The sequence below is a fragment of the Ptiloglossa arizonensis genome, chromosome 2, assembly GCF_051014685.1.
Source record: "Ptiloglossa arizonensis isolate GNS036 chromosome 2, iyPtiAriz1_principal, whole genome shotgun sequence".
In the NCBI taxonomy this organism is placed as follows: Eukaryota; Metazoa; Arthropoda; class Insecta; order Hymenoptera; family Colletidae; genus Ptiloglossa; species Ptiloglossa arizonensis.
Window position 1 is genome coordinate 19,295,429 of NC_135049.1, and position 19,113 is coordinate 19,314,541.

At 37.3% G+C, this 19,113-nt stretch overlaps 1 protein-coding gene and 1 long non-coding RNA gene across 6 annotated transcripts in view; one reads left to right on the forward strand and one right to left on the reverse strand.

Annotated features, from left to right (window-relative positions):
• The window catches only part of LOC143155117 (uncharacterized), a 65,885-nt gene that overhangs the window by 31,637 nt on the left and 15,135 nt on the right, over positions 1-19,113 (forward strand). Inside the window, exons 1-2 of one of the 5 annotated variants that reach the window (XM_076327481.1) lie at positions 12,254-12,321; positions 17,463-17,613. The exons of 2 other annotated variants lie outside the window; for them this stretch is intronic. Coding sequence is in view for 1 of the 3 variants with exons in the window: in XM_076327479.1 (XP_076183594.1) it covers positions 12,268-12,321 (54 nt within the window). In the remaining 2 variants the exon portion in view is untranslated. Of the gene's footprint in view, positions 1-10,306; positions 12,322-17,462; positions 17,614-18,363; positions 18,838-19,113 lie in introns of those variants that run through there. 2 more of the 5 variants (XM_076327479.1, XM_076327480.1) reach the window with 2 other exon arrangements.
• On the reverse strand, positions 17,397-18,799 carry LOC143155121 (uncharacterized). The gene is made up of 3 exons (XR_012994323.1): positions 18,189-18,799; positions 17,691-17,877; positions 17,397-17,631 (listed from the first exon to the last, which is right to left on the reverse strand). It is a non-coding gene; the product is annotated as an uncharacterized LOC143155121 (long non-coding RNA).

The window sequence follows — 19,113 nt, forward strand, 5'->3', positions numbered from 1 at the left end:
AATTGTACGTATGCATACAAAACGATTTAATATCTGCATCGAAGCCAACGATTCTCCCCTTTCAAATATGCAATTTAAGAAATAAATAACATCGGGAAAGCAGGTATAATTGTGTTCGAAAAATGGAAAAAAATAATCACTTTTGTTTACCTAAACGGTGATCCTATGTGGAGTAATAATATTAACAGTCGATAAAAATAGTTTCGATATCAACGCTATCGCGAACTATTAGTCGAAGTTATGAAAAACACAACCCGAGGACGCGTATTATTTATTCGGTGGTCGATATTCGTTCCATCTGTTTGAGCTTTCAATGAGAAAGTAATCGTACAAGCATTAAGTCTGATTTGCATTAAAGGTATTTTAAGTGGATCGTACCGACACGGAATCGATCTATTTGATAGCGAATACGTGACTGTATGAACTCCTCGCACTGAACAGCAATAATACCAGCCGTGATCTTAAAGCGAGAGAGCTCTTCGTGATCGAGATAAATCGTTGTCTCGATACGCCGGGATGAGAATGCGTTTTCAAAAATCATGATTATCTACGAAGTAGGAACAAAAACGTGCATTGACCAATATACGTAACGGCAACTCGAACATTCAATTTGAGAACGAGTCAGTTCGTTCAATTTGAAAACAATTTGAAAACAAATCCACACCGAAACAATAGTCAAAGGTGTTTCGAAGCATAGAAGGGATTTCTGTAATATAAAATTAACAAAGATTCTTCATCGTATCCTACCTTTTTGCATAAAATTGCATCTTTCGTCGTTTCGTTCGAAGTTACACTGTACATTCTCAACAATTATTTCACTCTTGACTCTGTATCGAGAACTGTACATTTTTTGTATATTAATTTCTTTTTCACGCAATAACGAATCGTAAAAATTAATATACGAACATGAACAGTTCTCCTTCAACTGGTACAAATAACTGGACTCTAGAGCAGACCCCAAAACAAACTTTCGCTCGATATTCGTCCGTTACGAAAACTGGGCCCACCTATATATGTACGACTCGTCGTATGCTTCATTACTTGCATTCCGCTCTGATTGTTGCTCATTATCATATGGTTGCAATTCTCCGGTACGTTCACTGGTGATATAGCGACGAATTATCGACGAGAGACATCTTCGAATATTTCCGATAAATTCTAACAGGAATGTGAACGACCGATCCGACGTGTAATTTTCGTGGTCGAGCGTTACGTTTTTTTATTTTACTTTTCTTCGTGTAATTTAGGTCGATGAGAAATTAATTGTCGTTGCACGTGGCGAATCACTCTAATTTTCATTCCATTCCGCATCAGTGACATCGTTCAGCCATCCTGGAATATTCTTGGCAGTTTTTCTATTTTTCTTTTTTTTTTTTTCTTTTCTTACCACTCGAAAACTAGATCACAATTAACAGGAATTAATACTCGGAGGAAAAACGAGCACTATTGCGTTGCTTTAAAAGGAAAATCTACGTGTTTGGCCGTTTCAATTAACGAGAAGCAGGTGGTTTCTAATGAACAAGTTCACGGTAAGATACTTGGAGTAAAACGCAATTAAGTTTCACTTTTTTTACTTAATTGTCGAAAGATCGTGTTAAGTAATAGGATTGGGCAACGGGGAATTATTCGCTGAAACGTTCCCGATCGATAACGAGCGAACAATTTTGAAACAACGTATTTTCTAAGATGTTTGTTTAACTTACTCGGTTAGTTTACCAACGAACGAGACACGTGTTTCTTGAATTGTTTTCAATGTCACGATACCTCGTACGCGAAACACCCATTTATCCGTTACTTGAAAGATGGAACGATAAAATTATCCTACGGACGATTATTTATATCTCGTGTATCGTTCGTTAAATTATTTCCGATAACACAGTTTGACGAACGTTTATTCTTGGACAGAATTAGAAAATTAATCGCAAACGTACGAACGTATTCTTTCCACTTCGAACCAGTCGCCAAATACGAACAATCGAAAATTTACGCACATGTGTATCTACATTATTCATCGAATTATCACTTTCTATAACCAAATACGTTTACACGGAACGTGAAAATTCTCGATTGAAATTCGAGTCGTTCGTTTCGCAGAGCCGGAATTAAAATGAACGTCGCACGGATTCTCACGAGCGAACAAAAATTGGGTCGTTCGTTCATCCAGTAGGTAGATTTATCCCTCGAAGTACGTAGACGTATTTTCGAGACACCTTGTACGATATTTCTCGAGTTTCGAGAAATTCTCGTATCCAATGATCCAGGTGTTCATTTCGGAACGATATCGCGGAATATTCGTTAAATCGTTAGCAGGAAATTTCACAGTTAATCCCCTTATTAAACGACAGTGTCGAGTAGCGGTACACACAGCATTGGGAATGTATGTTTAACCCAGATCGTTCTCACCGCGCGACATTGTGTTAGGCGTACGCGATAAGATCGCGTCCCGTATCGATGGATGTTGCTCGACCGATCGCGTATCCTCGAAAATAAGTAGCAGCAACCGACACGAGGATGCGAGAACCCACCACGTCCCGATTCCGTGTCCATTTTCTCGACGAATTCTTTCACGCGTGCACCGCGATTGTACACCCGGCGAGGAAACCGAGACGAAGAAAGCGTAACAAACGGAGATAATTATTAATCATACCGCTCGGTGTGTAACCGGGAAAAGTTGACGGCTTAACGACGTCACAAAACTCGTTGGGAAAAGAAAAAGCCGCGAAGCTCGCTAAGATAATATATTTCATCTCTCGTGCTTATTTTGCGTGTCGCTTATAGGCTGCATTCCACCTCTTAACCGCTCCAAAAGGTAAATCGCGAAGCTCGCCGTAATATCTCTCGATCGTCGTGCCAGTTTTACGGCCAAGTGTTTAGGATTGGAATTTTCTAGCGAGGGGGTTAGTCGGATACGGAGCTTTGAAAGAATTCCAGGGAGCAGGGGGGGGGGAGGAAGGGGAAGGGAGGAAGAGATAAATAAACAATTAAGGGGGAACCGGGGAAAGAATTCTACATTTGCAGTACGATAGTCGAGGAAAGAGCGAGAGACGTTGGTCGAGACTGTAAATTAATGGTAAATGATGATATAGTGCGATAGACACCGAGGAACGTTGAAGTTTATGCCGTGAAACATTTAGAATAAAACAGTACACGTGTAAAAGGATATAGAATCGTTTTAATCAGTACGTGTACTGAGCCCGAACGAGAAAATGTCCTGCGGAAGGAATGCCGAGAGGGACCACACCTCGATTCGAATGTATTTTCGGGAGTGGCGTATTATTGGCTGAAGCGATCGGTGCTAACTGGGTCGAGCGACGGAGAAAGTAAATGACACGTATCGACAATTGGTGAGATGTTCTGAAACGAGCCACTGTAACATTTCGTAGGACTTTTCGTGACTCGGGCGCAGTACATGTATCCAAAATAATTGTACGTCGTGGATGGTGAATAAAGTACTTTCTTATTTAGTGGAAAGAAATATTTAAGTTATCTGGATCTTTGGGTGTTAAACATTTCCTGTGAGTCTTCTCTTGAATAGTAAGACGTACCCCCAATTAATATCGTAACTCTTACTTTAGAAGACACTTACTTACTTTTGACATTTTTTCCAAAACGGTGTTTACATTAAGATTTTTTTTTTATTGGCTTTGATATTACGATCTTCTAAAATTTTTAACGGAAATTACTTACTTTTGACATTTTTTTTCAAACCAATGTTTATATTAGGATTTTTTTTTTATTGGCTTTGGTATTACGATCTTCCAAAATTTTTAACGGAAATTACTCACTTTTGAAATTTTTTTCAAACTGATGTTTATATTACAATTCTTTTTTATTGGCTTTGGTATTACGATCTTCCAAAATTTTTAACGGAAATTACTCACTTTTGAAATTTTTTTCAAACCGGTGTTTATATTAGAATTTTTTTTTATTGGCTTTCGTATTACGATCTTCCAAAATTTTTAATGGAAATTCTTCTACTTCTGAAATTTTTTTCAATCCAGTGTTTATATTAGGATTTTTTTTTTTTTATTGTCTTTGGTATTACGATCTTCCAAAATTTTTAACAGAAATTATTTACTTTTGAAATTTTTTTCAATCCAGTGTTTATATTAGGATTTTTTTTTTTATTGTCTTTGGTATTACGATCTTCCAAAATTTTTAACGGAAATTATTTACTTTTAAAATTTTTTTTAAACCGGTGTTTACATTAGAATTTTTTTTTATTGGCTTTCGTATTACGATCTTCCAAAATTCTTAACGGAAACTGTATTTTATTTAGAATTTGATCACGTATCGTGGGTTCGCCATTCTCGTGCCATGTGCCACATTAAATGTAGCACTAGGTGAAAACGGAGCGGCCACTTTGCAGTTATTTTCATGCCACAATAGATAAAGAGCGGAACTCGTTTCTGAAATGTTGAAACCCCATGAAGACATTCCTCGTGATAACGAGAAAGTAAGGCGATATTTTCTACGCGGTTAAACTGCTTTCTACGTTCCAGCTTTCGATGTTTAATTGCTTCTATCTGTCCGGCAACTTTCGTAGTTAATACACTCGCAATCGGTGCTTGCTGTGTGAAAACAATACGTGGTACGACTATTTGAAATTATTCTTTCAATTATATCGAGACACGATAAGTACGATACAATTACTTATTAATTGTTTGCTCTCGAGAAACTACTCTCAATCTACACCTATACTGGTATAATTTTTCTAAAGATCAAAATATAGTGTCTTGATAAAATGTAAAAATACATGGAATATTGAGAAAAAAAAACAGTGGTATTTCGAATCAATCGTACGATTTGTTTTTACTTTCGGTATGTTTATTCGTCCCCAGTTCGAGATTGAATTTAACAAAAATATAAATAACTCTTAGACTCTTTTGCTTAACAACGTATTTCGCGTAGAACGAAATCGATTCCGTACACTTGGGTAATGCCTCTTGTTAGAGAAAAAAAAAAGTGTACACGGTCGATTGACTCGAATGGGAGAGAAACCTTTCATTAGTCTTATCGGAATTTCAAATCTACGAACTTAACGTGGACGATTCGGTAGGAACGAAGCAGAATGTAATTCCCACTCGATAAGATAAATTGTGTATCGTTTTCAAGTAAAGCAATCGGCGGGAAACTAGCGAGGAAAAGAAACGATAAGATAGCTGCCAACCACCGTTATCGAGATCACAATATTGTCGATATTTCTGAAATCGTGTTTCAGTCCAAACAGGTACACATCGGTGACAAAAATTCTCTCCGTCGAACGATACGATTAGAACAACAATAAAAACATTCAAACGGTTTTATCGAAGCAACGAATGGTCGTCTGAAATTCTTTTAAAAGAGTTCATTTATTAACCACCTGACATTTACATACGTTTCAACTATCATTCGAAAAAATGTACTAAAAGTATAATAACTTCAACGTTATTAATAAGTTTAATGTTAATTATAATAACGAGTACAATAACTCGTACGAAAAAATTAAACAAATCTCCGATTACTTTCTTCCTTCTTGCATTACGTTAATGTATAATATTTGTTAAACCAATTCTTCAAACGAAGCCCAAAAACAGAGATCGAACGTTTAGTAAATATTATTAAACAATACTTAGGTTGACCACTCTCGTTTCAATAATCGTCAATTTTCCACGAAATTTGTCCATCGATACGCTCTTGTAATTAATAATGTTGAATAAAATTATTCCTTGGTGCTACTTGAACTCTTCGGAGTGGTTCGATCCGATCGGTGTACTTAGTCGGTGTACTCGGTCGACAGACTGGACTTTCGTAGAGAACATCGATTGCAATAAGAAGCAATGTTTATTCTATTGTAGTCTGTGCTCGATAAGAGCACATTGCCAGCTCCATTATGGAGCACAAGTCAACGCGCGATCGCAGCGCCGTAAATTTCAAATATCGTGTAAACCGATCGAACAATACCAGGCTCGCGTATGACGCAAATTGTTATCTCACCGCTATATCGATTCTCTATTTTATCCCTTTCCTGTCGTTAGCTATATGTCACCTACCGTGTCGCGCGCCATTGTTTCAAGAAGCGACGAAGGGCTCAAGAGCTACCGACCAACTTCTCGTTCAGCGTCTCGAATCGAATGTAATCGAACAGCTTGTCCCTGGGGACACCACCGGTTCATCGACACACTATTATACCAGGTTGTTCGATAAGTTTCGTCGTTTTTTTTTTCAATTGTAAAGAAATACCACGGCACTTCAACTTTGAACGGCTGTAAATATACGAATGGATCTACACGAAACTTCACACGTGTTCGTCAAACAGTGGTCTTTAAAAATATCGTCTTTAAAAAAATAAAACAACGAAACCTAATAGCTCCGTTTCTTATCGAACGACGAGACTTGTTCGAGCAACCTAGTAAGTGGGAGAATACAAAAGAACACGAGATCGCGAAAGTATGAGAATGTTTGTAATTTTTTTTTAGAAATATAAATAGTAAAGGATCTCTTGCAAGGTAAACAAGATTCTCTTGGTTCTTTCTCAAGTTCATCGTAGATGGTTAATTTTCTTGATTTGTTCGTTATATTTCCCTCCTTGTTACATATTTTCAATGTGAACTTGTTTTATGAAAATAATCATTTTTGTACATCTTGGACCTTACGAGGAATATTTTACCAGCTATTTCGACTCTGAGTTGGACTCTCTTAGATTGTAATCGAAGATGCGAATAATCGATCTAAAATTAATGAAAATAGTGTAACATTAAGGTAATAGTAAATGGGTGAATGTACTGTGACTCGATATAAGTGAAAAACTGTATTTCCATGGTAGTAACTTTGATAATGTATCGTACGCGGTACAATGGTTACTTTTATAATATAAAATATTTCATAGAAATGAATAAGAGAGTATACTTACATGACTGTCGTTAAAGTATCAAAGAAATATTCTACATGCATCAAACACGATCAGACACATGACACAATCATGAGATATTTATTCTTTAATAATATTTTCCCTTTGTTAAAAAACGTCTCGACTTATATAAAACATAAGAAAAACAAATCATAAAAATTTCCAAAAGGACATAAATTATAGTAGCTGAAATATTTTTCAAATTTATAATTCTAGTTCTCGACGAAAGACTTCAACCTTGACTAAACAAAAAAATTGAAAAATAATTTTCTTCGATACTATTGCTTTTCACGTCAAAAAAATTCCCACATCGATGAATCGAGTGCTCATTGATCGAACGAAAAAGAAATTTTACTTACATTATAAATTACTTGCAAACTGTTCTACGGACGGAATATTATATAATAAAGAAGAAACTAACTACCAAATACACGAACTCTGTTTTATTGTATCCGATTGCGGAAAGTTGACGCACTCTGCTTGTCAAGGCTTATCTCTCGAAAGATCGCGGAGTATGTAAAAACCCGCACAGAAGGCATCCTTTTGTTGTACACCTGCCTTTACTCGCTGTGTGTACGTACACAAACGTGGAAAGACCATACGTGCCCGCATCATGCGACTCCACCTACTTTAAGCGTTTATACGTAACACCATACGCACGAGCCATTGCCACGTGATTACACGAATGATTTATAAGGGAGATAATTAAAAACGCAAAACGAACCGCGCAATTGGTCCACCAGCATTATTTTTCCAGCCAACGACCCGATGAAAATCTATTAATTATCGATGACACGAATTCGGGAAAAAATACCATTTTTTTGCGCATTTAATTTTTAATCAATATTCAGATTTGCATTTCACGTTCTCAAGTACAACTCTGCAGTCGGTTTGCTCATTAATTATTAGACGAAAAATTGAAAGAGCTAGAGCAGTATGACCTTTGAACGATCTTGAGTAGAAAAATTCATATTGTTAATATTCAAGGTCACTCGAAGGTCGTATTGTTATAGGTGTACAGTACACAGTAGCTTGAAAGATTAAAATTACAATTCTTTTCTCAAATTGTAGATCTTGATAAGTAGCTTGAAAGATTAAAATTTCAATTCTTTTCTCAAATTGTAGATCTTGATAAGTAGCTTAAAAGATTAACATTTCAATTCTTTTCTCAAATTGTAGATCTTGACAATAAAAATGGCTCTAAAAAATATAGTTTTGCTCATCGTTTGCTTGACAAAAAATTGAAAGAGGTAGCACAATATGACCTTTGAACGATCTTGAGTAGAAAAATTCATATTGTTAATATTCAAAGTCACTCAAAGGTCGTATTGTTATAGTTGTGCAGTAAACAGTAGCTTAAAAGATTAAAATTTCAATTCTTTCCTCGAATTGTAGATCTCGACAATAAAAATGGCTCTGAAAAATGTAATTCTCTTATCACGGTACACGTGTAGACTAAATTCTGGTAGAATTTAAACGATAACAACATCTTCGATTATTGTACAATCCTAACGTTTACACGTATCAGACGTACTTTGACTCCTTCCAACAAAATTTACGATTTAAAAACAGAAGTCGATCGGATGTCTCGAAAGTTTTAATCTTGTGATCCATTTTTTATCAAAATTATTGGACATTAATCCGTGATATTACGATATTTATTTATACTTATCTCGTATACTTTGCAACAGGAGTTTGTCTCGACTATGGACTCTTCCTCTTGCTAGAGAAATAATTTCGATCTTTCTTTTCAAGTATAATGACAATGAATTACGAATCTGGCTCAGATTCGTATATTTTACACCGCAGAAGAGAGAAGAAACTAATAAATAGATCAACATCTGATCCTAGCTACATACATACGTATTTCGATGTTGAACACGTAGTTTATCGTTATCACTTTTGTTGCTAACAGTCGTTTAAGATTTCGGGGAAGCTCCGACGTACATAGTATATCACCGCGATAAGAATGTTAACAAGCTTGATAACAACCAGTCTGCGTGACACCATGTTTCGATACATAGTGACGTAACCAGTGACGAAATGATGGCTTTCGCCTAAAACCGGAAACTTCATGATTAGCCAGTACGCGCGAATTATTAACACCAAAGGGTATTCCCCTCGGTGACTAATAAGGGTTTCGATAACAAACTGGTGACCCTGGAGAGTTATGTGTGTTGTAACACAGTGTTACCGACAGGTACAATAAAACTGATAAAGTTTCTCAACAAGATTATGTAATTTCAATATTCGTATTAAAATTGGAGAGTTCATCAGGATAGCATATTTTTCAAAGTGTACACGTTTATGAAAAGAAACTATTCACGTTGAATAATCGACGTATCATCGTTAATGTTTTGTAATTTTAATTGTTCAATTTCGTTGCCGGAAAGTCTCATCGATTTTGACAAAATCTTGAATCGTTGAAAAGGGGATCAAACTATTTTACAACTGTATTTATAAATACAAATAATCACCTTTCTGTAACTCGAACTTCGATCTTGTTCTTGTATTACATTCGAAATTTGAGATTGAGGAATATTGAGTACCAAAGAAAATTTGTTTAAACGTTTCATAGCGAGGAAGGGGCATCCGACTCTCAGCTCCCGTTCTGGTTGCGCTACTGCGCTGTTCTTTATTTTTGTTTTGAAATTCTTTCACGCTTGAAACATTCTACAGTCTCCAGAAAAGATAGTAACGCTCGGAGCACTAACACCTGAGTGAGAAAGACGAAGCACGATCCCCTAGGTTAACCTTTAAACGTACACCATTGCAAAACTGCAACATATTTTAACCAATTTTCATTCCTTTCCCAACCGATATCCGCTGATTACAACCAATCGTATAATCTCTCTCAATTTTATTTAAAAAGCGCCATTACTCACCGAAATAATTTCAACCAGACAACTTAAATTTCATAGATACGTATACATCGTACAGTTAACTGTACCAACCGAATCTCCTACTAAATTATATCTTGCACGAAAGGTGACCTTCGTGTCTCGATGAGAGAATAAACTAACAAAAATCTCACTATTCCATCGTACGCTATTCATAATACACGGAACAATTTTCGTTCGAATGGTTTCTTCATACGACACACGGTTCACAAGCGAGAATCCAGGTGACACGGTTAAACGTCCCTGTACATAAAAAATAAGATAACGCATTGCATTTAAAAAAAATGTAATAACAGTGACGCGAGACCTGAAACAGTGCATCGAAGAACAACATCGAGTCGAGGCACAACGATTCCTTCGCCGGTATCTGTGACACTTCCGTTTACGAAAAATTCGATCGTAATTCGCGCGTATCGTCGAGACGATTGGCGTACGTATCGTCATCGATGTTATCGTTGTACTGCACTGGTAACAGATAACGAACAAGCTTTTCGACAACGGTTAGTCGTACGTTTCTTGCCGCGGAGCGCGGACATTGTTGCGCGTGACAGTGAACGCGTTGACAGCGATAATGTCAATCGGACGATAACACCACAGCGTGAAAAACGTGCCGCGAACTTGTCGCGTAATTCGCGAATGTCTCGTCTAGGCGCGAATCGAGTCGACGAGGACGATGGATCGCTCGATTTCTCAAAGAACGTACCCGACTGAACGGAAGTGTCGTAACGTCTCCGGAGGATAGATTCGCGTGACTCGTTCTACCGACGAAAGGCTTTAAAGCCTTTTCAACAACGTCGAAGCCAATCAATCCCGTTCAATTAACGTTGAACGAGCACCGATTGCAAATTCCTTCGAGCCGCAATGGCTACCGAAGGATCCATCGCGATGAATCAACGACCAAGCAACGCTGGTGTTTTTCGTCACACGTGTCATCGCACGGTTCTCAGTTCACGGATATTCACGTCGATAATTCGTCTACACCTCGCGAAGAGGATTGACGTAAATCGAGGTCGAATTACTAACAGAATCAATCTGTACGTGTAATTACCGTACAACAAACGCGTAACGCGAGCATCGTCAACGTGACCATCTGCTACCAACGATGGACGATGGAACATCGTACCGCGATACTCCCGGTAAATTGTGTCCACGTGTCAAACGGATTATCCGTTAAGTGCACCAGCTCCCGGCTGGAGATAACCCAGAGAAAAAGATTGAAAATTATCACACTCTGGGAACGGATTACCATTGTGTTTCACGCCATTGATGAGAAATTCCGGGACCGTGGTTCCACGGACCGGTGTTGCATCAACGGCGAAGAAAGCTGAATTTTCGCGACGAGAGAAGCTTCTCGAGATTTGGTTGGAAAGAATCGAGGAACAAACAGTCTTGTGGAACTGGTGTCGAATTGTTCGGGTCCGGGAGGACCCTAACGTGATCCATCTCGCGTTAAACGTGATTATTCGTTCGGTTCTGTTGTTTGTTCGGTGTTGCGCGAGGAAAGTTGAATTTTCATGACGAGAGAAGCTTCTCGAGATTTGGTTGGAAAGAATCGAGAAACAAACAGTCTGGTGGAACTGGTGTCGAATTGTTCGGGTCCGGGAGGACCCTAGAGTATTCAATCTCGCGTTAAACGTGATTATTCGATCGTTTCTATTGTTTGTCCAGTGTTGCAGGAAGAAAGTTGAATTTTCACGATTCCTAGAAGCACTTTGAAATTTCCAAAATCGAGGAATATATAAAGCCTGGTGAAACTAGTGTTGAATCGATCTAGGAGGATCCTAAAGTATTCGATCTCGCGTTAAACGTGATCATTCGTTCGGTTCTATTGTTTGTCCAGTGTTGCACGAAGAAAATTGAATTTTCACGATTCCTAGAAGCACCTTGAAATTTCAAAAATCGAAGAATACACAGAGTCTGAAGTAAACACACAGCTAAATCCTCCAAGTCGAGGAGGATCGAACGTACCGGATGTATTCTTCGCGTAAGCTCGAAAGGAACCGAGGAATAGAAACTCCGAAGGAACGGTGCTAAATCATCCATATCCAGGACTGTACGAGGTCCCAGGTGGATTCGATCCCAGGTTTGAATACGATTCTTTGTTCGATCGGTTCGTCGTCAGACAGACGTGTTTTAATCCAACGCAAACAAGCGGTACGCGCGTGGTCGCGATAGCGCGAAAATCGTCGACGATCGCGTTGCATCAACCCGGAGGAATGCAAATTGCGAGGATGAATCATCGTGAAGACATGTGAACGTCGTCGAAAATTTTGGTCGGTTTCTGGGCGAACCGGAGGAGACACTTTCGAGATAAACGTTCGCGTAGACCACGAAGCGAAATCGAATCGACTCGGTCGAGATCCGTGAATGGCTCCGCGGGTGTCTCGCCACCGATCCTGGCCCGTGTACGAGAATACGTTTACCAACGGAGAGAACCAAAGGGAAAAGAAACAAGTGGAACGATAATCATTCGGAACAATGTCGTGCAGGAAGAAGATAGACTCGAAACTCTGGCTGGACTACACCCAAGCGGTAAGAATCGATTGTGTTCGTGCATCGTGATAACGGTTATCCGTATCCCCCCCGGACTAACCGAGGGCCAGCGAACCGGGTTTCTAAGGTAACCGAGTTAATAAATCGATGGGACGTTATCGTGCAGGATTGAATTCAGTTGCTGCTTTCCGTGCCGGAGATATTCCCGTTGGCCTTTTTTTCTCTTTTCCTTTTTTTTCTTTTTTCTCTCTATTCGCCTCGTGGAAGACAGAGTCACGATCAAGGACGAAGCAGTCGTCGGGATGCTTTACGTGCACCTCTCTCGGTGCTCTTTGTCCCGTCAAAATGAAGCGAAACTCTGGCCCGGTGAAAATAATGGCACGTGACACACATGAAAACGGGGTTAACTCGATGCCGTGGTCTAGGTTGATACATCGATCGTTCGACGTGTTAACACTTTCGAGCACCACTGGGGGGTCTCTCTACGCGTTCAATTTTATTCGAGCGTTTGAAATTTTTCCAATTTTTCTTTCCATTTTATTTTTTCTTTTTGTTCGTTCGATTCGTTCATTGAACTTGAATTTGCAAGGGAATTCAGGAGTTTGGAAAAGAGAATTCTTTTACCGAAGATACGGTAAAAGAATACTCTGTGTACGTAACAGTTGTGTAAAAATGTCCGCGGTATTGGTAAACACGGTGGTCACCGATGACCTTCATACTTAGAAACTTTAAACCGCTTACGTGGAAAGAAGCTTAACGTTCGGAAAGTTTTAAACAGCGTTACTGTTGTTAACGACATTGTGAAATAACAAGTGCAAGACTATTGATATATTTATACTGTTCGCGCTAGATTTCGAACAAATATCTTTAAATATAGAAACGAATATTGAAGCAAACGAATATTTTAACCGTGAAGAGTGGTGTTAACGCTGAGACGATTTCTAGGGTCATTTGAGACCCTTACCGAATTTAGGGGGGACAGATACTTTTAGCCAAAAATAGAAAGCAGATTGTTTTTCTTTTGTACGAAGAAATAATTTAATCGGAATAAAAATTAATGTTCATATATTTTATCCGATGTGGATGTATTTTTACGTAACAATTGTTTATCGTTTTCATTAAAGCACGGTAAGAACGAAAAAATGTACATCGTACGATGCGTAAGCAGTACGTGTGATACGTACTAGTTAAGATAAACCGTTAGATTGATTAAAAATAAAATAAGACGAGATAATTAATTTTATCTAACGAGTGAGTCTCAGCAAGGCCGAAAATTTGAAAAATGAGTAAAAATGGCACCGCTTTTTACTCAGAAATATAGAGTTTTTCGTTCTTTATTCTGTTCCTGACAGTACCTGCTAGTTTATTTTCATTTAACGTTGATATATCATCACCATTAATCTTCTGTTTCACTCTTTATCTTTCGAACTGAACTCAGCACTTTCAAACTCCTTGAAACAGGATGGAACAGTGCATTCATTAATGACACGTAGCAAACGTGTAATGTGTTTCTTTTGCTCTTTACGAATTGATGTCAATAATGGAAAGAAAAATAAAAAAAAGAAAACGTTTTCTCTTTTCGTACTATTCGTGTTACTTATTACTATTCTCGTTTTCTTATCAAAATCGTTAATTTCCTTGTTTTAAAACGTTCCTGTACAATACTTTTCTTTCCATAATAATCGAAGACGTGTCCTCGTTATAGTCGTCCACGTTACAAATTTTTGCACTCTCTGCGGCGTAATTTCCTTTTCGAGAATAAAATATCGTTAAACGAGATAAGTCAATATTACGTTTAGTTGTATCGAGACAAACCCTATCGCTTCGAACTGAAATAAAAATTCACTGATACCGTGCGACAACAACATCTCAAGATAGACTTTCTAGAAACGTACACGTCTGAAAAACCAGAACAAATTAATAACTTGACATTATAGTTTGATCGCAATGAGAATGTTATCTGCTCAAAGTAAAATTATTAAATTACAGTACGCGATAACACTGCGCGCTCTGATTATTGAATACCGTAATACTGTTACACACAGAACAACGTTACGTAGAAACGTTATATTTTATTGTGAAAAAAGTTAATAAGAGACTGACTATATTTTATTATGAAATAAGTTAATAATAGATCCGTCGATATTTCCTGCATATGTTCCGTAAGTCCTCGAATCAGTGACCGTAAACCAGAGGTGCACAAAGTCCAACCAATCGAACCCTTTCGAGTTTATCCAACCTTTAAAATAAAGTTAAAAACGGGACCAACAATTTGTACGAAAAGGATGAGAGTGCACTTGGTTCCGTTCGTAATTTTAACCACCTGATACAATAACATTTTATAAAAATATGATACTCAAACTCTTATCTTTTCATAATTATGAATACGAATAAAAACAGTTGCACAAGAACCAGTTTAAAGACGAAAATCCGAATACTATTCTGCAAATTGCTACAACATCGTTGAGATTAAATGTCGAACTTCTTGTACGTAATTCGTTCAATGTATCAATGACCTATTAGAGAGCAACCGGAAAAATATTTTTTACCGGTATTGAAATTTATTTATTTTTAAAGTATAAAGTTTGAAACCCGAATAAAATGTATTGTACTTTTCTTCTAACCTCTTTAACAATATATTACGAATAAAAAAGTATTATATTCAGGAATAATTTACTTGATTCTTCTAGTCTGGAATATTCCCTGATTTTTGTTAATAAAATTAGACCTATCTTACGTTACGATTCTTCGTTAAGGAAAAATAATTGTAAAAACTTGCTAATGTTGTTTTACACAGTACTCGATGCTGTTAAATACTTCTGGTGTTCGGTGTACTATTTACAGTGTAACATATAGAAAATTATTATCAGTTTTGAAAAAAAAAAAAAACACACACAACGATAATTTATTTGGCCTGCTAGGTTGTGCACCACTGGCGTAAACGGACTATTCGTATCAAGACCGGTGTTATCAGTCGCATATAGCAATTACGACGTGCTAAATCACAGCTTGTGAAAACGTCGAATTCCGTGGAAATGGTTCGACCTCGTCCGTCATTACCTGTCGCTGGTTTCCGATTCACAATTAAGGCTTGCGCGAATTAAAGGTGTATCTCGAAGGTGGCTTCCGCAAAAACCAGGTACGCTGCCGTGTGTGCAAGAAGGTCTCGACGAAGTCGTTACGGGGCAATTGCACAACTACCGCGGACCAGGCGCCGACCGGTAGAATCTCGTTTTCTAGGACAATCGCCGTTCTCGCATAGCTGAGAACGATCTCGTTGAGACAAGATCAAGAACGACTGTCTGTGTCGATAACATTCCAACGACGCTGATATCTAGTGTCGTTATGGAAACGGAGAACTCTTGACAGAAACGGTACCGCCCGTGCACACGATGCCTGATGAAATCTTGTCCAATAGTGTAATTCTTACAAGTGTCAGTATGTAATGAATTTTGCAATTTTTTTTCTTTACAAAATTTTGTAGAAAATGGTTCAGCAAAAATGGTACCGTCTGTATATACGATACCTGATGAAATCTTGTCGAATAGTGTAATTCTTACAAGTGTTAATATGTAATGAATTTTGCAATGTTTTTTCTTTAGAAAATTTTGTAGAAGATGGTCCAGCAAAAATGGTACCGTCTGTATATACGATGCCTGATGAAATCTTGTCGAATACTGTAATTCTTACAAGTGTTAGTATGTAATGAATTTTGCAATGTTTTTTCTTTAGAAAATTTTGTAGAAGATGGTCCAGCAAAAATGGCACCGTCTGTATATACGATGTCTGATGAAATCTTGTCGAATAGTGTAATTCTTACAAGTGTTAATATGTAATAAATTTTGCAATTTTTTTTCTTTAGAAAATTTTGTAGATGGTCCAGCAAAAATGGTATCGTCTGTATATACAATGTCTGATGAAATCTTGTCGAATAGTGTAATTCTTACAAGTGTTAGTATGTAATGAATTTTGCAATTTTTTTTCTTTAGAAAATTTTGTAGATGGTCCAGCAAAAATGGTACCGTCTGTATATACAATGTCTGATGAAATTTTGTCGAATAGTGTAATTCTTACAAGTGTTAGTATGTAATGAATTTTGCAATTTTTTTTCTTTAGAAAATTTTGTAGAAAATGGTCCAGCAAAAATGGTACCGCCTGTACAGATGAAATTTTGTCGAATAGCCCAACTCTTTTGACAATCATTAGAAATGGTACCGCATATACCTACACATACACGATATCTTTTGACGAGAATTAGAATCTACCAAATTTTACAATTTTTGTTCCTTAAAAAATTGTGTACAAGGTTTCAATGGAAAGGATATAACGTAATATGTCCATTAGGTGGACATTTGTTTTATTAAAATATTCTTCAGCAGTGGTCAAAACAAATTCTGACTATAACGGTTTAGTATGAATAATCATGTCATTAAAGATATTTTTACATGGGATCGATAACTTTTGCACCTCCTCAAAGTGTTAAATCTCGTTCGGATAACAACTCAAACTAGTTATCATTAAAAGTTTTGCAACGACATGTGAAACTTTCACTAAAGCGGAAGTGATTAACATAGTATTTCAGATAATGAGTAAAAAAATACTTTTAAAACTTTTAATGTAATTATGAGTATTGGGATAAAGTAATTATTCACACGAATATCGGTTCAGTATAAAACAATTAAAACTGCACATTCGTGACTGAAATTTTATCGTTATTATAATTTTACTATATCATTTATTGTAGTAAGTCATAGCAACAGTAAAGGTACCAGTAATGAAACTTTTCTTCTATAGTATTTGTCTTTTTTATAATTATAAGTTTTCAGCAAATAAAATAATTCGGTACATATTTTAATTCCAGTTAATCTCTCTGTACATAATTTATGTTAAAATGCAGTATTCGTATATTTCTTAATTACTATTTTTAAATAATATACATAGGTACAATTATCCTACTCAAATTATAACAACCTGTTATACTTCTCGTAATTTCGATATTATTGTTCAAATAGAACATTTCATTATAATTACCTTCAGGTTCACCTACTTCAATTACCTATTGAACTAATTTTTTTAATCTCTGATAAAATTAACAAATTATAAAATACCACCGATACTACTAATTGTTACCGAATATTAAGTGCTAATTTTTTTCCAAAATAATTTCGTTAATTTATTAGGAATATTGCAAAATTAGCCGTAGTAGTCGAAGAATTTTAATCACCAATGATATTCGATCATTCAATCCTGACACGCCCGTGATCCGGAAGACTGTTTGTGTCAGCTGTGCGCCACTTTGACTTGCAATGACGTGGGTGGAAACACGCGCAGGTTAGTTTCACGATTTACCTGAAAAAGGACATGTTTTGCTCACGTTTACATTACGTACGGTCTATCGGTGGCCCTACCTGTTTTCATCTGATCACGAATGTCACACACAGAAAGAGTACGCAACATTCATGCACGTGTGCACGCGGAACAGGGCTCTTTCTCTCTCTACCTGCTTTTCTTACTTTCTTCCTTCTCCCCGCCTGCCTCCTTGGTTCAGGGCTGCATTTAGAAATCGCGACTCTCGGGGTCCTCGTTAATTATTCGCTAGACAACGAATAGTGTAAAGTGTTTTTAAATCGTCGACAATATAAGAGCAACAGAAAAAATATTTGTGACATTCTTTGTTCAAATTTGTAACCAATTGTTCGTATTAATTTTTTAATTTTCCAAATTAATTATCGTTATTACAGGTTCTAATTCTGAACGATCGTCTCCGAAGTGTTCTCTTTTTCAAGTTTGCTCATATTCCGTTGGAAGATACGAATATAAAACGCTGCCAAGTCGATTCTAATTCCAATTAGATTAAATATTAAATTAGAACCTAATGCGGCTTCGTGTTTAAATAACGTACTCACCTTCGATGATTAAAGAAGGGATAAAACACTGATACTAATTTTGCTACTGTTGTTATTTATTATTTTCCTTTACACCGTGGGCAAATTGCTTCCCAAATCCGAGTCTGCTTCAACCCTCTCCCTACCATTCTTTACTCCCTCTTGGGCCTAACTGTCCACTCGCTGACTGACCAGTTCGTAACCAAAGTTCGTCTCGCCTACATTCGGCTTCCGTCACGCGATCCATCGATCGCCTCGCGTAACAATTGCAAACACACGGCACGGTCGAAAGTTAACGAAAGCGAGAAAATGAACCAGAAGTTTTCACTTGGCTCGGAGAAATAATCGAAGTTGTTTTGGAAATTCGAAGTGCAATATGTCAGGTACGCGAAAACGTTCGGTCATTCACGCTGGTCTTCGGAAAGCTTCGGTGACCTTCGGTACGTTTCGGTTATTCTCGACGGCGCTCGTAACCGGCATCCTCGAGGAGGCGACGCACGACAGATGCCTCGAGGACCAGTGACAGAATGTTATGTCGAAATCAGATAAAATTCAGTTGACTCGTGTGTGATTGTGTGGTGAAATTCGGTGGTATATCATGCCAGTCACGTGTTTGGATTTTCTCGCGAAGATCGGATAAGTGTGCTTCGCTTGGGGGAAAAAAATTAAGGTAACGATACCGAGTAATATAATAAGAACACGCAATTAATTTTTTAATGCTAGAGCTACTGTGAGTAGTAGGAGTTGCTTTGAATGTCAAAGACTTTTTCGGTTCAATTGAACATTCCAGTTTCGAAAAAAATGCGATTGTAAAGAGAATAGAAAATAAGGTTGCGCCAAAGGCATGTATAAAAAAAGAAAATTGAATTACGCGCTCTTGCAAACAGTGCAACTGGAATGCATTTAATATACTAATCAACAGGTTATTGCACTGCGTGCTGTTCTG